General features: G+C 39.8%; 1 protein-coding gene across 11 annotated transcripts in view; it reads right to left on the bottom strand.

Moving 5' to 3' along the window:
* Nucleotides 1-23114, bottom strand: part of Fam13b (family with sequence similarity 13 member B) — a 79104-nt gene that overhangs the window by 34285 nt on the left and 21705 nt on the right. For 9 of the 11 annotated variants that reach the window (XM_032885995.1, XM_032885990.1, XM_032885989.1 and 6 more), the window contains 6 exons: nucleotides 21726-21917; nucleotides 21096-21308; nucleotides 18534-18711; nucleotides 18103-18244; nucleotides 11483-11643; nucleotides 3332-3467 (listed from right to left, as the gene is read on the bottom strand). In XM_032885995.1, the coding sequence (XP_032741886.1) occupies nucleotides 3332-3467; nucleotides 11483-11643; nucleotides 18103-18244; nucleotides 18534-18711; nucleotides 21096-21308; nucleotides 21726-21882 (987 nt within the window). In that variant the 5' untranslated portion in view covers nucleotides 21883-21917. The remainder of the gene's footprint in view (nucleotides 1-3331; nucleotides 3468-11482; nucleotides 11644-18102; nucleotides 18245-18533; nucleotides 18712-21095; nucleotides 21309-21725; nucleotides 21918-23114) is intronic. The other 2 variants (XM_032885997.1, XM_032885998.1) reach the window with 2 other exon arrangements.

Below are 23114 nucleotides of genomic sequence, written 5' to 3'. Positions count from 1 at the left end.
TTATGTGTATGAATGTTTGCCTGTATGTATATATGTGCACCCACACACGTCAGGTCTGTAGAGGCCAGAAGGGGGTGTCAGATTCCTTGGACTAAAAGAGGGCACTGAAAGCAGAGTTACAGTTGTGAGCACTACAAACAGAAGCACTGGGAAACCAAACCTACATCTTCTGCCATCTCTCTACCCCAAATACATAATTTAAAAAAAAAAAAAAAAAAAAAAAAATGCCACGTGCCTACATCTGGGAATCAATAACATACACATGATATCTAAGGCACTACAGTAAATGAGACCATCAAGGAAGTGGGTGAAACAGAAAATCCGGGAGCAGATTAGACTGCTCAAATCAGCTTGACATAGTTTGACTAGTGAGGAAGGGAAGAAAGAAATATCAACAGTGAGATACTCTGAACGCTAAATGGAGAGTTGGGAATAATTACACAAGTGAATAATGTTGCAATTAGGCCAACTAAAACATGTTCAGTACATCTTTGATGGCTGAGGAAAGAATATGGGTGAAAAGAAGGAGGGAGTGAGTTCAAGAGAGGATGGGACAGAGGCTCTGGCTGCCGGGTAGCAGTAACACTTTTAATCACAGGAGGCAGAGGCAGGTGGATCTCTGTGAGTTAGTGACCAGCCTGGTCTGCAGAGGGAAGTCAAGAACAGTCAAAGCTATGCAGAGAAACTCTTGTCTCAAAAAAAAAAGTAAAGCAAGCAGACTACAAAGACTGTGCAGATGCACCGCAGGGTCCCTGACCACCTGGCTTCAAATGATAATGAATTGCTATACTAGGCCAATGGCTGGGCAGAAAGATGGAGGCGGGGCTTTTAGATTGTGAGAAGAGGAAAATCACCTTGACAGGAGGCAAAGGGCAGGAAAGAACCAAACCAGCCATGTAAGAATTGGGGAAAATGGGGCTGGAGAGGTGGTTCAGTGGTTAAGAGCACTGACTGCTCTTCCCGAGGTCCTGAGTTCAATTCCCAGCAACCACATGGTGGCTCACAACCATCTGTAATGAGATCTGATGCCCCTGTCTGGTGTGTCTGAAGACAGCTACAGTGTACTTATATATAATAAATAAATAAAATATTAAAAAAAAAAAAAAAGAGCACTGATTGCTCTTCCAGAGGTCCTGAGTTCAATTCCCCAGCAATGACATGATGGCTATCTGTAATGGGATCCGATGCCCCCTTCTGGTGTCTCTCAAAAACAGCTAGTGTGTGTGTGTGTGTGTGTGTGTGTGTGTGTGTGTGTGTGTGTGTGTGTGTGTCCATCCGCCCTATAGCTAAGTAAAAAGCAGAAGCTCACGGTATCCATTCCACTCACTCCGAGAAGACCTGAGGTCTCTGGCCTCTGTGGGCAATAAGCATCTTAACGCACAAATATAAACAAACACCCCTGTGGCACTTCATGCTTACCATCAAAGCACTAATAAAGAGTATTCTATAACTGAAGCCAATTCCTATCTACAAAAGTAAAAATATCCAAAGCACGACAGTACAAACTAAAAAGACAAACTGTTGTAGATACTATTTTTGCACTTTTGTTTCTCTCCAGGGGCCCTTAGCATCCAGGCAAGCGTCACACCAAACCCAGCTCCTGTGTGTGCACTTTTATTTATCAAGTTTAAAGAATTATGCCAAGAGCTTAAGCAGTACTACCACGAGCTCAGCTCAGGTTCTCTGTCATAGTAAAAGATCTGTACTGTAGCATTCTGATATGCCATACCCACACACACCTCTTGGACATTACTTTAAGCTGATTACTTTAGAAAATCTCCCTTTTTGTAACAGGACATTAAATACATAAGATATCCTCAGTTCTACAGATATCTCCCCTACCAAGGAAGAAAGATGGCTACGTCACTAAGATTTCCATTACTCTTTGGTAACAGAACTAAATACCCTCATTTTTTGGACTCAAACACTTTTCCTGGTCACTTCCTACACACCTAACCTTCACTTCTGGAGACTGGTGGTGGTTAAGCCACCCTCTGGAGATTTACTGTTTATCTAATTCCCACCTGTACTTAGGGTATTGTTTATCAGGCCTGTTTCTCTCTTCTTTAATGTGTTTTCTGTTACCAGGTCTGGTGGCCACTCCTGTAATCCCAGCACTCAAAAGAGAAAGACAAGCTCATCATTGTCAATTCCAGGCCAGACAGGGTTATAGAGTGAGATTTATGTCTTTAAAAAAACAAAAAAGGGGGGCTGGGGATTTAGCTCAGTGGTGAGCGCTACCTAGGAAGCGCAAGGCCCTGGGTTCGGTCCCCAGCTCCGAAAAAAAAGAACCAAAAAAAAAAAAAAAAAAAAAAAAAAAAAAGAGAAGTGGTTGATGTAGCAGTTAAGAGCACTGGCTACTCTCTCAGAGGGCGGAGGCTCAATCCCCAGATCCCACATGGCAACTCGAAATTGTCAACTCCAGTCCCAAGGGATACAAAGCCTCCCCTTCGGCCTCTGAGACTCCTCTAAGCATACATGTGGTACACACAGAACAGCCACACACATAAAAAGATAACAGAAAAATTATTTAAATCTGTCTTCTGTTACAGGGGTCTGTTTCAACTAAGAACTGTGAGGAAAAGGGGGAGATGTGCTCTATTATGTTCTTCAGAAGTGTGAAGAAAGCTTTGAAACTAATAAAAGCTCAACTACAATACCACTAACTGCCATCAAACTTTCTGCCCTAGAAATACTTCTAAAATATGCTTGATGCTGGGCATGGTGGCACACACCTTTAATCCCTGGACTTGGGAAGCAGAAGGCAGCGGCCTGGTCCATGTAAAGAGTTCCGGAATTGGCCAGCCTGAGCTATACACTACAACAGAAAAGCGCCTGGGATGGAGGATAATGCTAACAGTGTACACGTGCTTGCCATGCAAGCTAAATCCTGAACCCACATATGGTGAGCAGTAACATCTGCAATCCCAGGGCCTACAGCAAACTGGGCTGGGGAGGACAGCTGGATCCTCAGGAGCTCCTGGGCCAAACAGCCTGGTGTACGCAGCAGCAAAGCAGCCCGCCCCATCTCAGACAAAGCTGACTGCAGCGATTAACCCCAAAGGCTGACCTCTGACCTCCACACATGACCATCATGGCGTGCGTCATGCATAAGCTCACACTATCACACAAGCACACATAAAACATTAAAAATAATGAAAATAAAGGAAGGTGCTTTAAACTCACCTTTCTACCTAACATGATTCCTAAATTCTACAGAGAATGTATATTCTTAAGGATTTATAACAGCAAAATATTTATGCCAGCAAAATTACTCAATTGTAACTTTAAGTTCTAGAACAATTAGAATGATGCTTCTAGAATTTCTTACCTCATTATTTTTCTGATCCTCAAATACAAAATCTTGCTGCATGACTTCATTATCTGCAGTAGTACCAGCCACAGGCTTTGAACACTTTGTGTTACCATCACTGGCATTAGTAGTAGCAGCAGCAGCAGCAGCAACCCTAATAAGATTTTTAAAAAATCAGATCAGGCCTTTGGAAAAAATCAAACACCAATCATGCCATGCATTTGGGTGTGGCAGCCCAAGTCTAGAATCCCGGCACACAGATGAAAGCCGAAGTTCAAGAGTTCGAGATAATCCCTAGGCTATGCAGTCTGGGGTCAGCCTGGATTACATGAGCCCACATTTCAAAGCAAATGATTCAGAAATCTTTACTTATTTGAGGTTGGGGGTGGAAGTCATTATGTTTGTCTTGAGATGGGATCCTATCATGTAATCCAGCTGACCTGAAACTGGCAATCAGCCTGCCTGCCTCAATTTCCTGGATGCTGAGATTAGAGGCAGCCATCATGCTGTCATCAGAGCCAATGTATATCATCATAAATCTACCTGACAAAAGATGGTCCAGAAGCTGACTCTGTATTAGGGACCTTGCAATTGCTATAACCAGGCTCTCTCCTGAGTACAGGGGAACTCTTCCAGTTCAGCTTTCTATACATCATCAATGTCATCAATAACACGTTTATTTATCGAAGAAAACACATCCTCATAAAAATGTCCTTTTTTCCTTTGCTAAGTTAGATTAAATCTGAAACATTTTTATTCTTCTTTGAATGTAACAGATCCTGTAAGAACTCTCATAAGATAAAACTATTGTGTTTAAACAATTTCCTTACAAACACACAGTCCTACATATAATACTGTTTGTCTTAACTAAATGCAAACTCAGTCCTGGATACCATCACAAATACTTCATCAGGCACAACAGCAGTAGCTTTGTATGGTAAATTTCCCACCTTACATAGTTGGTTACACAGAGACTGCTAACAATGACGGGGCAGAAACTGCCCCTGGTGAAAGGAGCAGTGTCTGAACAAGACACACAAGGTTTCAGGACAGAATGCTACAGAATTCTTCTGTCATGTTTCTCCCATACCTCCTTCCTTCTTCCTCCAATGTCACTTGTTCTCTTCCTATGTGGCTTATGGGCATGGTTCTACAAGCCCTTCTGAGAGCTTTAATGGCTATACTTGGACCAGTCCCTTGTGCATGCCACCACACAGCCACCCTTAGCCCCAGCCAGTTAAGTTTAATCATGGCATAAAAGCACACAAACCAGGGTTGCCATCACACCAAGTTTCAGAGTCTGGCAAGATGTACATGGCACGTTTGCAGTTGGATAGTATGGTACCTAAAAACAAGCACTCCTGCCACCAGTTTTCATGTCTATCAATAGTTTTCATCTCATATTTAATAGCTATTTGGTTAGTTATTTTTAAATCTTCTTCAGGAACTGGAGAGGTAGCTCAGTGATTAAAAGCATAAACTGCTCTTGCATAGGCCCTGAATTCAGTTCCCAGCACCCACATTGGGTGACTCACAACAACTTTTAACTCTAGGGGATCCAATGCAGTCTGATCTCCACCCGGTGCACATAAACTCATACATACATATAATATTTTTTTAAATCTTCAAAATAAACATATATATATACCAATTAACTGTCATTATTCTTCTAAAATATGGGTACATCTGTCTCCAAAATGCAAACATAAATGAATATATGAAAACCACTTCCTTGTGGTCTGAGAGAAGCACATATACATCCTAAACGCAGGGCTGTGCTAACAGGAAAGGAAGCAAGTCTTTCCTCCACCACAGTTAAAGATAACAGGTCAGAGAAAGACCAGATTAACAACACCCAACTACTAATAGCTAATCTAACACCGTCCTGTGGAAGAGGGCAGCAGTTGGTGTATAGAATAACCTAGACAGGCACACACCTTTAACCTTTAACCCTACTCAGGAGGCAGAGGCAGGAGAATTTTGAGTTAAGTCCAACGTGGTCTACAAATCCAGTTCCAGAGACAGCCAGGGCTATACAGAGAAACCTTGTCTTGAAAAAAAAAAACACCAAACAAACAAAAAAACTTAAATAGTAACAGATGTGTATCATTTCATTCAAATGACCATATACACTAGAGTTATGTGAATATGCTATTAATATGCCTGTCTTGATCATGGCATGCTTATCATACTATATTCTCCTGTTGAACAGACTGAGTTTAATTTTTAATATGACATAGCTCTTTATCTGTATCCAATATTAGGAAGAAAAACTTGGTTATGCTGGGCATAAAAAGATACTTTATAGAAAACTCATGAGTTGTCCATGGTAATTAAATATATATATGTAAAGTCACATTTATACATTCAAAAATCTCCCAAGCAAGACAGAGACTCCAAATTGTTTTAAAGAGATATTGCTGGGTTGGGGATTTAGCTCAGTGGTAGAGCGCTTGCCTAGCAAGCACAAGGCCCTGGGTTCGGTCCCCAGCTCCGAAAAAAAAAAAAAAGGAGAGCGATTGCTCCCTTTTTATGACTTTAGTAAATAGTTTTCAGTAAAAGTTTCTTGCTGACTGTTAGTCTGTGCTACAGCTGCTCTGACTGCTCACTCCAAAATGCTACAAACAGAACACAGGGCAGTGAGAAACACATCCTACCTGGGTATTTGAACATATTAATACATACATACAAATAAACTATTATAGCATGTAAACAGGTGAGCTGAGATGCAAAAACAAATATCTGAAAGAAGAAATATACAGTGACTTAAATTTTCAAGAGGAATCTATCAATCAATGATCTGATATAAAGTACCCACAATGCCACTATTGTTACTAGGGCAGAAAAAATTACTAACTACATAGAAAACCATTTAAAAACATATTTTCTGGGGATTTTTTTGTTGTTGTGTTGTTTTGCTTTTTATTATATGTAAGTACACTGCAGCTGTCTTCAGACACATCAGAAGAGGGCACCAGATCCCACTACAGATGGTTGTAAACCACCATGTGGTTGCTGGGATTTGAACTCAGGTCCTCTGGAAGAACAGTCAGTGCTCTTAACCACTGAGCCATCTCTACAGCCCTAAAAACGTATTTTCATCAGGATATAATGACACATGGCGTTAATCCTAGCACTGGAAAAGTGGAGCAGACAGATCTCTGTGGATTCAAGGTAGCCTGGTACGCATGCTTAGGACATATCTCAAAAAATAAATATTTCTCTAAGTAAGTGTATGAAACAACGTAAGTTCCCAATACTTAGTTAGATAAAACAAACTATAAACATATTTATTGTCTCAGTTAGGGTTTCTAATGCTGTGATGGCACACCATGACAAAAGCACATTGAAGAGGAAAGGTTTTTATACTTCCACATCACAGGCTTAGGACAGGAACTCTAGGAGCTGATGCAGAGGACACTGGCTTGCTCTCCATTGCTTTGTCTTATAAAAATATATAAATATATATGCTGGTTAGTCTGTGTCAACTTGACACAAGGAGGAAACCTCAATTAAGAAGATACCTCCATATGATCCAGTTATGGGGCAGTTTGATTACTGATTAATGGTGGAGGGCCAAGTCCATTGTCTGCTCTCTCGTTTCTTAAAAAGTTGCAAAGTTGGCTTTGCAACTGGAAAAATTGCCGGTGAAAGAGGAACTGTTTGTGAGGCAAGGAGTACAGGAAGGAGGAGAACAAAAGGGCTCGGTCCTGGTGACTGAGCAAGAGAACAGGAGTTTCCTGCAGGAGGAAAGCAGAAAAAGAACTGTGGTAAAAAATATTTGAGGTAAATATTCATATTCTAGGGATTAGAACTTTATCTCAAGTGAATCAAAATGCAAGATAGGTCAAGTATTTAGGACCAGAAGGACAAATAGGAAAATTCAAGTAACATGTGGCCAACAGAGCCATGAATTTATAGGAAGTGACTTGTTGCAATGGAAAACACAAAAGTAACATTCCTCCAATCTCATAAACAAACCATAAAAGAATGCTTGTGAGAAAAATAGTAAAAGGTATTAAGAACATTCAGACTGTCCAGGTTGTCCATAAGCAGGACACAGCAGGTGTGTTGGCCTTTGAAAAGGTACCAACCGCCCTACCATTAAAATTAATCTGCCAAAGTCATACTTGCCTTACTGGCATGAAAGTCCTGGACTTTCTTAAATGACCTGTCTTAATCCCACGTTAGAATACTGGACTGTGGACTGCCACATGGCCTGCACTATCTTGGACATCAGTTTTTGAGTTTTCTTCTTCAATAAAAAGGATATTCTTATTGATTGGTATTTACAAAAAAAAAGATTTAAAATATCTTAAGTAAATTCACAGGGTTAACACAATTCAGACTTGTTTTATAGATCTCTAAGAACTAGAATGATTTGGAGCTAAGATAAAATATTTGAGAAGGCAAGTAGCCCATACCTTTAATCCTAGCAGAGACAGGCAGATCTCTATAAATTAGTTGCTTTTTAAATGCTAGAGTTAACGGTGGATAGGATGATGACGGCTCACACCTTTAACCCCGGCACTTGGGAGGTACACACCTTTGATTCCAATACTTGGGAGGCAGAGGCAGGCATATAAGAATTACAATGATTGAAATTTAAAAGCTGCTTGCAAAAAACAAGCTGAAATTCAAAGTGAATGTCCTTTGTGATCTGAAAATATACAATTAAACCTATAAATATATATATACATATATATATAATATATGGAAATAGGTATATTTATCCACTAAGGTATATTTGGTTTCAAATATTCAAAAGAATATTTTTTAGTATCAATTGAAAGATATTCTCTATTGCCAAAAAACATCTTGTTTGAGGAAAGATATAAAGGAACCCCACCCCACCCCCAAATTAGGGTTGGAGCAGGGTTTTTATCTTCCTAGGAGAATAAAAGCATACAACTGGCTCTGGAGACCACTGGACAAATGAAACATCTTAAGGGGCAGAAAATGCTTCACAAAAAATAATATAAACTGCCCAAATGGTTTCCAAGATGCTGATGGGGCCCCACAATAACAAACCCACCTAGGCTCTAGTAACAATACCACTGGGCAAAACTGCCCCATGCCTCTCCACTACAGGTTCTGTGCAAACAGCAAACACCTGTTCTAGTTCATTTGAAAGCTACCATTACAAATTGTTTAGGATAAGTAAGAAATGCAAGTTAATAGTCAACCAAATGTATGGTTGCTAGGCTCAGTTAGGCTCAGCTAGGCTAAGCCAGGCTTAGATGTCTTCTAAGTTAATCAGATGTAAATAGCTAGAGACAAGCACCATTGGCCTATTCAATATACTGAGATAGGTGGTCTTCATAATGTGGCATTTAAAGATGTCTTACTAATTTAAGACTGTTTTGACAGTGAGACATGTCAGCTCCCCATTCTACTGCAAAGAAGATAATGAGCACTGAAGAACCTCCTTATGGGGTTTGCTTCAATTGTGGCAAACGGCCACTGCTCAAGAACCTGCCCTGCCCTTGCTTCAACTGCTGACAGTTGGCTGCCTGAGCAGTGGACAAGCAGGACACAAAAGAAAGTCGAACGTTGAACTCTGCCAGGACAAGGTATATAAGTCCTTCATGTAATTCCTGTTGCACAGAATTCTGTCAGACATTCTGGGCCAGTAGGCCAAGAAGACAGATGCTCCAACACTGCAGGGGATTCTCTGGTCGCTGTCCTGATGGCCAGCGGTCTCTGTCATTTCTACAGTTTAGGAAGCTGCTTGCTCTACATTTTCTGTTTACTGAAATAATATTTATCCTTCTCAGGCCTCTGATGAGGCTGAAGACTAGACAGCTATAGTCTCACAATTAAGCTTAAGTTATTCAGGATTTAAGAAAATGTTTTAAGGTCTAAAATTATTTTTAGGTTGATAAATTCAAATTATGATAGAAAGTGATTTGGGTACAGAACTTTGGAGTCACCAAGATAGGATATAGTAGAATACTTTCTCCAAGGTTGCCAAATACAAATGGACTAGACTTCGCGAATGTAATTCTTACCAGATAGTGTCAGCTTTACCACACACCTTTAACCTGTCTGGCTAGAATACAGAACCCTTAGTACACACCTTTGATCCCAAACAATGAAGGTAAAGTTAGGTTACAGAAAGAAGCACCTATGTTTGACTTCTAATTGAGTAGCAGACAAAGGGATAAATCAGAGAAAGACTTAACAGAATACAATAAGCCCAACTCTCTCAAGAGGAGAAAAGGGAAGCTACTTGACAGGCAGTACAGAAAGGAGGCATTTTTACTGGGACAGCTGTACAAAAACAGGCTGCAGAGAGAGAACAAGCTAGATACAGATAAAGACAGAATGAGCTGGAGAGTGAGCCGGAGCCAGGAGAGCAGTACGGATCAACAGAGTTCATACAAGATCAAGCAAAGCAACTCAAGAGAAGCAGAGAGAGAAGCCAAACTGAACCAGTCAGTCTGGAGAGGAGTTTGACTGAACTGAAGAGCCAGTCAGAGCTCAGAACAAGAACAGGGAGCCTACTCAGCAGTAAGTCTCAGAGGCTGGAAACATTGTAAGCCTAAATTAGACTGGACAGAAGCTGGAGCTTCCAGGACTAGGCCCAAGTTAACAGTAAGCCTCCAGACAACATTTACATCAGGTAGATAAAAAATACATCCACATTGGAAAACTAAAGTTTGTACACCACACCATATTCAGCATTTTGATGGGCAACTTAGTGCTGTAAATATCAATACAAAAGTAGAGTAGGGAAGATGGCTCACTGGGTAAAATACTTGCTGTGCAAAAATGAAGAGCTGAGATTGCAGTACACATGCAAAAGTTGCATGATATGCATCTATAACCCCAACACTGCAGGAGAATGGGAAAAAACAGGCAGATGGTTAAGATTTTAGCTAGTTTAGCGTAAGCAGATCTAGGTTCAGTGAGTGGTTCATGGCTGAACAAAACTGCACAAAGTCATGCACACATGCATGTGACACTTATAAGTAATCAAAAGTCTGTTAATTGTGCTCTGCGTGCCAGTACTGGAAGACAATAGGAATCAACAAAGACCACTAACCTTATGGCCAAGAAGCAAAGAGGAGGAGAAAGGGACCCCAAAATACCATTCAGGGGCTCCTGATGACCTAACCAACCACTAGATCTTACCTCTTGAAGGTGTATTCACTTCCCAATACCACTACCCTGGAGAATATAACTTTAACAAAGAACTCAGATGGGCATTTAAGATCCAAAATATAGCAATTACATGGCCACAACCATTATAGACAAAATAGAAAAGAATTTTAAAAAAAGTCAATACTGAAAAGTAACATTTACAAAGAATTTGAAAGAAATAAGCAAATATCTAGAGGATTATATATCTAAATAAAAAGAAACTGCAAAGGCTCAAGGGGAGAACATGTCTTAGCACATTTGAGGAATTCTGCTATAGCCAGAATGACCAAAGTCATATTACCCATCTGTCCTCTATGAACACTGCACTCATGTATACATACTCCCACACATACACATAATTTAAAACAAAATATATTTTAAAAGTCAATGTGGTAATTTGGAAGAAAATAGTCCCCATAGGCTCTTATGTTTAAATACTTGGTCCCCAGCTGGTGAAACTGAGAACAGGAAAGTGTGGCCTTATTGTCATCATGGGCTCTCACTCCATCAAACCATGAGCCCAATTACATGGTTTCTTTGAAAAGGTCATGGTCTGTCACAACATAGAAATTCTACTTCAAAGGTTATAAAATCTCACCCAACCCAACTAACTAGATAATATGAAAACAAATTTTAAGAAAAGTATACACAAGTCTTTATTTCTGAAGTGGGACTGCAGCAAATAAAAGCTCCTTAATGGATTTTAGTTTTCTTTTTGCTCTTTTTTATACTCTTTTTTATGTCTTTTTCTGAGAAGGGGTCTTACTGTGTACAGCCTGCATGGCCTGGCCTCCTGCTGAAAGAGATCCTCTCACCTCTGCCTCCCTAAGGCTGGGATTACAGGGACATGCCACATGTCCAGCCAAAAGGATTTCCTTTTCTTTCCTCTTTCCAGCACCCAGGGCCCTGCACATGCTAAGCCAACTCCCCCACACTAGCTGTACCCCCAGCTCAGCTTCACAAGCGCATCTGTTGGTGCTTGCTTGAGTCTGCAGTGAACGCTGGCTCCACTGAAGTCTGTACCTTGCTGGTGCTATCACACTGTCTGACTCCTGGGTGTTTTCAGCCATCCGTGACTGCAGCACCTCGGGCACGCCAGCTGACTTCTCTACACCTTCTTCTGGAAGTTCTTCTACATGGTCCAGCTTCTCATCTTCTTCTTCTTCCTCAGAAAGTTCATTAACCTACAAACAGAGGAATTTCAGGATGAAATTCAATAAAGCTTACCTAAATACACTATTCTAAAAAAAATAGTATAAAGGCAAGCTACTCATTTTTAAATTTCCTAATCCAATCTCTCCTATAAATTGCCAAAATAAAATAAAATTATACAACAAGGAAAACACTTATCTAACATGCTCAAGGGCCCAGGTTCAATCACCAACACTACAAAACTAAACAACAATAAAAATAAGCAAGTATAAAAACAAGACAAATATAACTTTTTAATTTTAATTTTGTTTATGTCAAACAGCATTTTGATGCAGAACAAATATGAATAATGTTATAATCTTAAAAAAAAACTTGCATGTAACAGTAAGAATGTCATTCTTGCTGGGCATGGTGCACAGGCAATTCCAACACTAGGGAGCTGAGGGCAGGAGAATCAATGCAAGTTCTAATTGGCCAGGACTATACATTAAGACCTGTCTCAAGAAATTTTAAAGCTTCATTTTCAAACTACTTTCCTAAATTTAATATGAAAGACATTGAATTCCTTTCTCCACCTTCTAGGTATATTATACAGGCCATTTAATATTAAGTATAAAAAAGAGGGCACAAAGATATTGACTTGGGTGGAACATATGTGTAAACCCAGTAACTGGGAGACAGAGGCAGAATTATTAAAAGTTCAAGGTCATCCCACACAGCAAAGCCAGCTCAGGATACATTGGGGGGGGGGAATAAGTGTATTATTAAAGTGTTGACTTCAGCTGAGGTGGCACTTGTCTTTAGTCACAGCACTCAGGAGGCAGAGGCAGGTAGATCTCTAAGTTCCAGGCCAGCCTGGTCTGCACACAATATTCTAGGCAAGCCAGAGACACACAGTGAAACCCTACCAAGGAGAAAAGAGGAGTGAAATGCTTTAGGCGTTAGCTATGTTTCAGAAAGTGTCAGTTAATATCTAATTAATTTTTTTTCATGAAGAAATGGAACCCTAACTAGTGACGTAGCTCTGTGGTAGAACACTTGCCTAGCATTTACAAGATACTGGGTTCAGTCTCCATCATTGTCCCCAAAAAAGTAAAAATAAAATCCTGAAACAAGGAACTTACATTTTAACTATTTCTTAAGTAATTTACTTTTATTTTATGTGCACTGCTGTGTTGCCTACATGTATATCTGTATAAGGGTAGCAAATACTGGAGTTACAGACAGTTGTGAGCTGCCATGTGGGTGCTGGGAATTGAACTCAGGACCCCTGGAAGAGCAGTCAGTGTTCTGACCACATTTCTCCAGCGCCACATTTTAACTATTAAGCAAAGTTGTAATTATATTTTTCTAGTAGGATGTATAAAATGTCTCCATCATCAAACCAACTCTACTAAGTAATCATTAACGAAAACAAGTAACAAAGACCACTAACACTAAAGAAAAGTTAATAAACCATTTTAAGTGAAATATATTTTAAGGTTGTCTAAAGGAAGCAGTTGGATGTGGTGGCACAATCCTATAACAGTTCAAGCCTGCCTGGGCTCCACAATGACTTTCAGGCCAATGTGAGCTACTCAGCAAGACCCTAATAGCTTTTATAAGCTAATTCTAGTCACTAAAATAGCAGCACATCTTGTGCTACAGCCCAGTCAAACTAGCCAGACAACCACAACTGATCAAAACACAGAGAACGAGCTGATTGTGGGTGCCAACCCTAACTGGTATATAGACTGTTAATAAACAAGAACTCCTGCACCTAAAGGACCATTGACAAAGAAGGCATGGAGATTGTAAAAGCCAGAGAGAGACAGAAAATTTGCTTTGAGACTATGTCTCCTAGAATTATCAAACACTACACCCATGACCCAGTCTTATCAACATGACTGCCTAAACTAAACTACATAAACCCAAGTGGGAGCTTCTCAACAGTAACTGGTATCTGTCAGATGAAAGCTCAACAACAGTCAATGGCTGGAGGATACAGCTCAGCGATACACTGCCTGCCTGGCATACCCAAGACTGGGGTATAACCTATGGTATCTTAAAACAACAACCAAAGTCAATGGCTTCAATCTGTAAATACATGACAGACTCCATTTAATTTGTTGTGCTTATAAATGCAATGCCTCATCTACTCCATAAAACAATGATGAAAAAAACTTCAAAGGGGGCAGTGAGCTGGACAGATAGCAGATAAAGGCTCTTGCCATCAAGCCTCACTAGATGTCCTCAACATTGCTCCTCAGAACCTATACAGCAAGGAAAAAACAACTTCCCCAAAGTGTCCTCCAACCTCCACAAGGAACCATGACACCCACCCGGATCACCCACATACAATAGATTTATAGAACTCATTTTTATTTAAACAGAATAAATACTAATCCAGTCCACCTATTTTTAGTTAAAAGGTACTATTTTAACGTGTATCACTTTTATAAATCATGAAGGGGACTAAGGAGATGGCTCAGAGGGTAGAGTGCGTAACATGCAAGTATGAGGTTAGAGTTCAGATTCCCAGAGCCATACATATACAAAGCCAGGTAAGAATGATGGCCTGCCTGTAATCCCAGTGTTCAAGATGCAGAGACAGGGTTCCCAAAGCAAGCTAGCTAGCTAGACTGGCCCAAGTCAGTAAAGTCTCAGTATGATGAGAGACCCTACCACAATAAACAAAGTAAAAAGTAATCAAGGAAGACATCAATGCTAACCTTCAGTCTCCACATGCAGGCAATATACATGTACATACATGTCCCATGTACATACAAACACATATGCATCCCAAACAAACAAACAAACAAACATACACACAGCTAAGGTAAGTTGGATTCCTCAGTTGGCTCAGCGAGCACACCAAACCACACCACCACACCACCACACCACCACACCACCACACACACCACACACCACACACCACACCACCACACAAGCATTAGGACCTCCATCTGGATCCACAGATGCCATAGAAAAGTCAGACATGGTCATGTATACCTGTAAATTTAGTACCAGGGACACAGAGTCAGGAAGATGCCAGGACACACAGACCAGCTGATCTAGAACAATCAATGAGCACCTAATTCAGTGAGACCTCCATCTCCTAACAGTGGAAGAAACCCATGTTGTCCTCTAGCCTACAAATAGGCATATACCACACAATCTCAAAAATTAAAAAAATAAGAATTATTTATAAAGTCGTTGTTTCACTAGCCAACAGCTCTGGGGAACTCTGAAAACCTCCTGTTACCTCATGCTGCATGTGTCATATTCAAGTCCATAAACCTTACATAACTGGCAGTATTTCATCAGCATTATTACATTCAACTAAAAATACAACCTGTAGGAGTTTCTCAATTCCAGTTCCTAGTTCCATCCATGGAACTTCCTCCAGTAATAACCGATTCAATTACTTAGAGCAAGAGAGGACACGAAGAATACAGTAAAATGTCCTCTCATTCCAAATTAATCCTTGAAGGTTCTTCATCTTTCCTTTGTCCACTTGGCCTTCTGCTCAACAATTCTTTATTTGTAAGTAAACTTGAACTTGCCCTGTGTAGCTGCCTCGACTTCCCTTCAGGAAAACCTTCCCCCACACTTCCATCTCTTCTTTCTTTGACTGCTGTAACTCCCTCCTCTAGGGCCTTCTCACGCGCATAAAGAAACAGTCATCACTCCCATCTTCAGAAGACCTCCTCACTGGATTCTCACCATTCACAGAGCCCACTCAAAGTCCACCTGACTTCATCATTTCTCAAACATTCCCTATTCATCACTTCAACACATATAATGAATAAGACCACCTACTACCTTCAGGAGAGTTTAACAACTAAAAACCTGGGTCAGTGGAACGAAACTCCAACAGTACCGAATCAACTTGGCTTCTTCAGATATCAAAATTAAAATAAAAAGCAAAGCACTGCCAGACAGTCATACTTACAGGTATCTTAAAATATGCAAACAAGACTTAAGAGGTATTTGGTAAAGCAATTAAAACACAACTGCTCAGAGTGTGAGACTATCTTACTTTACTCAAATACCTTATCAATTCTACTAACAAATCAAAACTGCTTAAAAAACAAGTTTGGTTTTTTTAAGTTTATTTTTTAATGAGTTAAAAAATATACCCTAGGAACTGGAGAGATGGCTCAATGGCTAAAAGCACTGGCTGCTCTTCCAGTATCCCAGGTTCAATTCCCAGTATATATACCTCCAGTTGCACAAGATCCAACACCCTTTTCTAGCCTGTGAGGGCATCAGGCATGCACATGGTGCATAGACAACCATTCACGTAAACATAAAATTAAGTATTTTTTTTAAAAAAAGAGACCTCTGTAATTAGCAACTGATAATTAAGCATATATCCCTACTTCAAAACCCACCTCACCACCCTCTTTCTTGGAGATATTTTGCTCAATATACTATGATCTTTTCCTTTTTTTTTTTCCAAGATTGGGTTTCTCTGTGCAGTCCTGGCTGTCCTGGAACTCGCTCTGCAGACCAGCCTGCTCTCAAACTTAGAGATCCTCCTGAGTGCTGGGATCAAAGACATGTACAACCACAACAACCTCACTAATATCTTTTTCCATCCATGGGCAAACAGAATTTCCACATTTATTCTCAGTCTTAAGTATCATCCTTTGTAAAGCACAATATATTTTAAAATCAATTTTTCTAATGCTTGAAAAAATATAAAAATAATGACATAAACATAGACATATAATTCGACATAAGTAAGAAAATTAAAGGACAAAAAAACAAAACAAAATCACATCACAATATAAAGCACAACCAAGGCGTACACTGTAAACTTTAGGCATCTATGAATAAAGTTGTCGTCACCATTTTCTAGCAAGTCAAAAATCTTGAAAGCAGAAAAATCAATGATATAAACACACATACTGCTATTTTATTTTAAACAGCTATTAATCTTAATTCTAAAAGAACTATGGGATTAAAATATAACTTAAAGAAGGGTGACATACAGAATTCCTCAACAGACAGACTTCTAACTATCGAGACATTAAAGTGTAAGTATCAGCCAGGCAATAGTGGGGCATGCCTGTAATGGCAACACTGAAAGGGGAAGCCACAGAACTGGACGCCCGAGGCAAGCCTTGGCTATGTAAGGAATTCCAGGTCAGCTTCAGATTGCATGAGACCCAGTCACAAATCAAAACCTTTATGACAGCTACTGACCTGTCCTCTTGATATTTATCCTCAAGCAACAATCGCCTGAAGCTAAGTGTGGAGACACATGCCAATAATCCCAGCACTTGGAAACCTGAGCTAAGGGCATCAGTAATTCAAGGCCAATCTATGCTACACAAGCAGGTCAAGATCACACTGTGTGCTAGAGGAGGCCGACATCGATAGGCTATCGGGGTGTGGTGTGGTGGCTCATGCCTTTATCCCCAGCACCCGGCCGCGGAGGGGGGCAAACAGATCTGTAAGGTAGAGGTGAGTCTGTGGTCTGTAGTTAAGTCTCGGGTCAGCCAGAGATATACAATGAGACTGTCTCAAAAAAAAAGGCCTGTGACAGCAGATCTCTAACTCACAAATTCTAAACCTCAGGAGTCTCGATTATTAATGGTTTTATAAATTATAAAAAAATTGTAATTATTCACTCTAAAATTCCTAATTCATAAAGGAAAAAGAAAAACGTTAAAATGTAGGAACTAAGGATATAACTCAGGCAGACTGTAAACAGTTCTTCATAAAACCAAGTGTGGTAGTGAATGCCTAAAATCCTACCAGGGAGGTAGAGGCAGAAAGAGCAGAAGCTCAAGGTCATTTCTGCCTACACAGCAAGTCTGAAGCCAGCCTGAGCTACAAGAGGCATGGAAGCTAATCCCAGCACTGGAAAAGCTAGTGCAACTTAAGATTAGCCTAGGCTACCTACTGAGGTCAAGGCCAGTCTGGGCTAAATTAAGACACTGTCCTCACACAACAATAAAAACCAAAAGTAAAACAATCTAAAAATCAATACATAACTCATGGATTTGAATAATTTATTAAAGTCATAGAATTTAAAATTATCCACTAGCCAAGTGTTGGTATATCTGAAATCCCAACACTCAAGAAAAAGAAGTTATCTAGATTTCAAGGGCAGTCTGGGCTACACAAAATCAATAATTTCTAGGTTAATAGTGAGGCTGGAAAATAAAGTACAAAACAATTTCTACCATGTTCTCCGACTTTTCCCTATCTGAACATTTATCTCAGTGATAGAGTGATTACCTAGCATGTTCAAAGCCCTAGGTAAAATCCCCAGCACTGTAAATTAATCTATAATAAATTCCTTTTGCTTAGGACCTAAACTGAGATCACAAAGTAGGGGTAAGGGTATGAAATCAAATCATATGCCACATGGATTAATTACAAAACAATCACAGAACCACCTCTAGTTTAGAAAATAAATTCTATGTAAGTTCATGTCAAGCCAGTAAGAGCATAGGGTTATATTTTCTAGGAAACAGAATATTAGGTATGCTCACCTGCTCAGTAATTGAACTCAAATCATTTGATGAAAAATCTTCCTCTTCATTCTCAAAAAACTCATAATAATTTTCCAGAAGTCCCGCCATTATCCTGCTCACGATTTCTTGCTCTTTCATATCCTCCACATCCGTGTAAATGCTAAGAATAAAAGCTTAAATTGAGCTGAGTTCTTAAATTAATTACAGGTAAATGAGAAAACCACCAGTGAGTCATTTATGAAACTGAGCAATTTATGTCATCATTCTGTGCCTCAGTTTTCCCATCCATAAAACCTAATTTGTACCCTGAACACAGCAATGCTCTGAGAATTAATCAGATATACTATAAAAAATAATGGTTCACCAAGCATCCTATGATCCTTGGGAAGACAATGATTCCACTCCACGGATCCAATTTTTAAAAACTTAAAAGTTGTGAAATAACTTACTGGAAGACATCTGGACCAAAAACAGCAGCCAAAGAATTTGCAGACCAAATTTCTTCATGATGTGATGCTACATTGGCTAAAAACCTACACAGAAACTTTAACAAACTGTAATTAACAGGTGGAAGCTGTTGCAAGAGGAACCTCAGCTTTCTTCCAAATTCATCTTCATTATTATAATCTATAAAACATAATGACAGGCTTCCTTAATGAAGTAAAAGTAAAGCTCAGATATTTTGCCAGGTTCACATTACTCCACCCACATCTTTTTTTACTACAACAATTCAAACCTCTTCACTTCCTCTGGAAAGGCCAAACACCTTAGGGGCTTTGCATTTCCTCTTATTAAGTGAAAGAAGAGTTTAAAGGGGAGGTGGGGAAGAAGGACTCAGTCTCTCAATTACTGTAGGCTGTCTTCCCCACCTGCTACTTGTGTGCCTCAAGTCTCTAATTCTTCATCACGCTGTCCCCTACATGACTACACCTGGGTTTCCAAACAAATGGCAACTCTGAGAAGTCAAAATACATTGACCTTCAGTCAACAGAAACTACTAAGGAACCGTCAATGAGCAACTATCAAAGACAATTTTCTTCATGGATAAATAAGAAAATAAGAAATGGACAGGGTGACAGAGGTTTTTCTTCTCTCTTGGCACTCAAAAAAGAATCACTAAACATAAGTAATATGGTCCAACTAAACTGGAAGGTTTTTCTGTTTCTCACTTGGTTTTCTCTAAATTTTTGGTTTTGTTTTTGAAACAGTCTCACTTGATAACCTAGACTGACTAGCCCAGGCTAGCCTAAAACTCATAGGCAATCCTCCTGCCTCAGGGCTGGGGTTACAGGCATAAACCACCATACCTGGCTCTGGTTTGTTTGTTTGTTTTTTTACCAAGTGCGTGTGGTCACAGAAGCTACTAGGCCTTGTATTTGTTATATCAGTGAGTTTTTACTAACAGGAACTAGAGTTTTAGAAACCCCCTTTAGTGGATGATGGTCTAATTTTGAAGAATTTCTCAGAGGTACTTCAAAATAAAGTAATTTATTACTTTCATTTTTTTTCCTGTTTTTTAAAATTAACTCACATGGGGAAAATGTAAAAGGTTATCTATGGTCATGATGATATTGGCCATTTCTGTAAGGCAACAGGCATGTGAACAGTTTTACAGGGGCTACAGAGAGAGCGAAGTCAGTGACTTCTTGCTGCACTGCATAGCACCTAAGCCCAGATCCCCACCATCCACCTCATAAGAAGCCAAACACAGACCAGAGAGGCAGAGCTATGAGGAGCCCTGGGGCTAGGTCTAGCTGACTCAGAACTCTATGTTCAGGGAGAGACCCTATCTCAAAAAATAAGGAGAGAATGACTAAAGACAACAACTGACATCAACCTCTTGCAAGCACACGCACACGCACTTGCACTTGCACTCTCTCGCTCTCTCTCTCATACTCCCTCAAAGCATATCAGGAACGGGTATAGTCACATGACTTTCCTATACTTTGTGGTATTAGTAACTGTACACCCAAATACTCTGACCTCACAACTGAATGAAACATGCCTGGGACTATAGACATAAATGTCACAAGGTTTTAATATTTTTGTTATACTTAGTATTTTAACAATTTAATGTTTTTAAGACATCATGCCTGCAATTAGTGGAAAATAAATTTTAATTGGGTGTGGCAGTGCATGCCTTTAATCCCAGCACTCCAGAGGCTACATAGTGAGCTCTAGGACAACCAAGACTACTACACAGGGATCCTGCCACACCCAAAGAAAAAACAAACACAAACAAGGAGAGACATAGGCAGACAGGTGATAGCAGTCGTTAACCTCTGGGACGAGTTTCCAGAGAAAGAGTTGGGTGTGTGCTGCTCGCACAGGGATACTTAGTTCAGTTCCTTAACACCAGAGGATCTGACCCGGCTAGGGACTCTGCAGGAGCCTGCACTCACGCACACACACACACACACACACACACACATAATTATACCTAATATCTCCCATTATCCTTCTGCCACAACCATACGTGTATTTTGTATTTACCATCTGTTTATATACACCTCTGAAACTTTAGCTTAGGACGGAGTGCTAGCTCAGAGTGTAGATGCACTTGCCCTAAGTTCAATTCCTTGACTGTTTGGATCTCCAGAATCTATGTAAAAGTAGAAAGCTGAGGAACAACACTAAGACTGTCCCCTGATGCTCACACACACACAGTGGTACATATGCACCCTCACACATAAACACAAACGTATATGCAAAAATATATACTAAATGTTTTAATAAGTACTACAGGGTTGGGGATTTAGCTCAGTGGTAGAGCGCTTGCCTAGCAAGCGCAAGGCCCTGGATTCAGTCCCCAGCTCCGAAGAAAAAAAAAAAAAAGTACTACAAAGATGCAAGAAATTGCCACTCCCTGAAACTATATATCCAGAGGACAAACAAGGAAATAAAACATTAATCTCCGAAATATATATATTAAACTAACCACATATCAAATTTCTAAAAGGTAAGGACTCTACAAACTCATAATAAATGACTGATAGAAATCAAAGTGTTACCTTGAGAAAGCTGCAGCAAGTGAATATGCAAGCTGCCAGGTATGACGGGCTCGGGGAGCTCCTGCAGGAAAAACCTAAGGAGACTAATGGCTGAGGGGACGTCCGCTTCCTTAACCAAATCCACCTCTTCTCCACTGTCGTATCTCTGCCGAAGCCACTCCACTGTCTCAGCATTCCCATTGACTTGAAACAGCCCTTGTTGCTCCAGACCTCCTACGTTAGTTCAAGGCAAGAATTAAGCTGCACCTTCAACTGTCCAGTCACACATTCATTCATTCTCAAGTTAAAACGCTCACATTTGGAAAGCCTTTCTTGGCTCCCCAGATTTAACTAAAAAACAAATTGATCACCTAGCACATACTATCTCTGAGGGAATATTCTATTTCATCCCACCCTTTACATTCATTTTAAGATTCCTATTACCCCCGCTGAAAATGTTCTCAGCTGGGCAACTGCCATTTCTAGGTAAATCAATTTAAGTAAAAATATTTTTTTATCATTTCTAAGTGTTTAAATTGTTCTTCATGCTTTGCACTATCCATTCTAAGAAAAAATTAAATCCAAAATCAAAAAGGGGTAAATTGTGTTTATTACAACAAAAGCTAGCCCTCAAAATAAGGAAATGTATACCATGTTCCTCAATATAGTCCACAACGTGGCGGACTATGAACGGAACCTCATTGTCTGGATGTCCTCCCTGCTGCAGCTCATCAAGTGGAATTCCAAATATTTTGCTAGCAAGATCGGAGTTGCAGTTACTCAAGGAAGGGGAGGAGCTCTTCCTCATAGCTTTTTTGCAGCCAGAAATCAAAGCTGTCTTTTCTGCCAAATGAAAGACAAAAAAGAAAATAGAAAAAGGGAAAAAAAAAGGACTATAATAATTAACAGGTGGCAATATGAATAAATACATTAAAGAAAAACTGCTTTTACACTTGAATGTGCACTCATCTGTTTAAATATGTCCCAATTATCAGGCCCATGATTCAGCCTACAAATACATCTCAGTGTAATTACCTAAGGTTTTCTTTACTACAGAATCTGGTCTGAATGTTCTGTAAAGTCTGAACACTTTACAGCATCAAACGAATCATCCAAACCTTTTTGGAAAGTAACATTAAGATCCCAAGACAACTTAAGAGCCAAATGTGGCCCCAAGACCTTCACTCTGAAAGCACAGTGGCAGTGACGTTTTTAGAAGAAGCCAAACCCAATCCAACTGTGATCCTGCTATATGAATCCTCAGTTCACAAATCTCAAGCTTAGGATTGGCCTTAAACTCAAATCCTGCTGCCTCAGCCTTTCAGCTGCTAGGACACAACCACATGTAACATTTCTCACTAACCATCATTTTTTATAAACAAAGGCCTGATAGGAACAAGAGCAATCGTTGTTGTTTTTCGAGACAGGGTTTCTCTGCGTAACAAGTCTCAGCTGTCCTGGACTCCACTTGTAGACCAGGCTAACCTCAAACCCAGAGATTCACCTGCCTCTGCCTCCCAAGTGCTGGGATTAAAGGTGTGCACCACCACATTTCAACTTTAGTGAGGAAAAAATTCCAGACCCTCAAGCTAGTCCAGAAGAAATGGTTGTCTTACTTTTGTAGGATAAAGATCATTAAAGAAAAGAAAAGAACGCCTCATAGAACTGTCTCCAGTATCTGAAGCATTGAATAACAAGTAGTGCAAAAAAAAGACTAATCCCAGTAAAAATCCACCCTTTACACAAACGGAGAAAGGGTATCTTTAAAAGAAAGAAAAAAAATTCCAAATACTGATACTTCAGAACAAAGGTGAATCTTAAGATTATCTAAAGTTTAAAAAGTTAAGATTGGATCAACTGTATTCACTAGATCAAAGGCGCCACAGCATGACCAGGAAACACTCCAACCAATTTTCAGGAATGGTAGAAACTGAGTTAGAAACAAGAAAATAGCATGAATTCTCATAGTCTTAGGAAAAGAACATCTATTCTTTGATATACTTTGTATCAGCTAATTAATACAAAACCTCAACCCAAAGT

The sequence above is a fragment of the Rattus rattus genome, chromosome 15 (assembly GCF_011064425.1).
Source record: "Rattus rattus isolate New Zealand chromosome 15, Rrattus_CSIRO_v1, whole genome shotgun sequence".
Lineage (NCBI taxonomy): Eukaryota > Metazoa > Chordata > Mammalia > Rodentia > Muridae > Rattus > Rattus rattus.
Note: the sequence above shows the minus strand (reverse complement) of the source record. Positions and strands in the feature narration are given on the sequence as shown.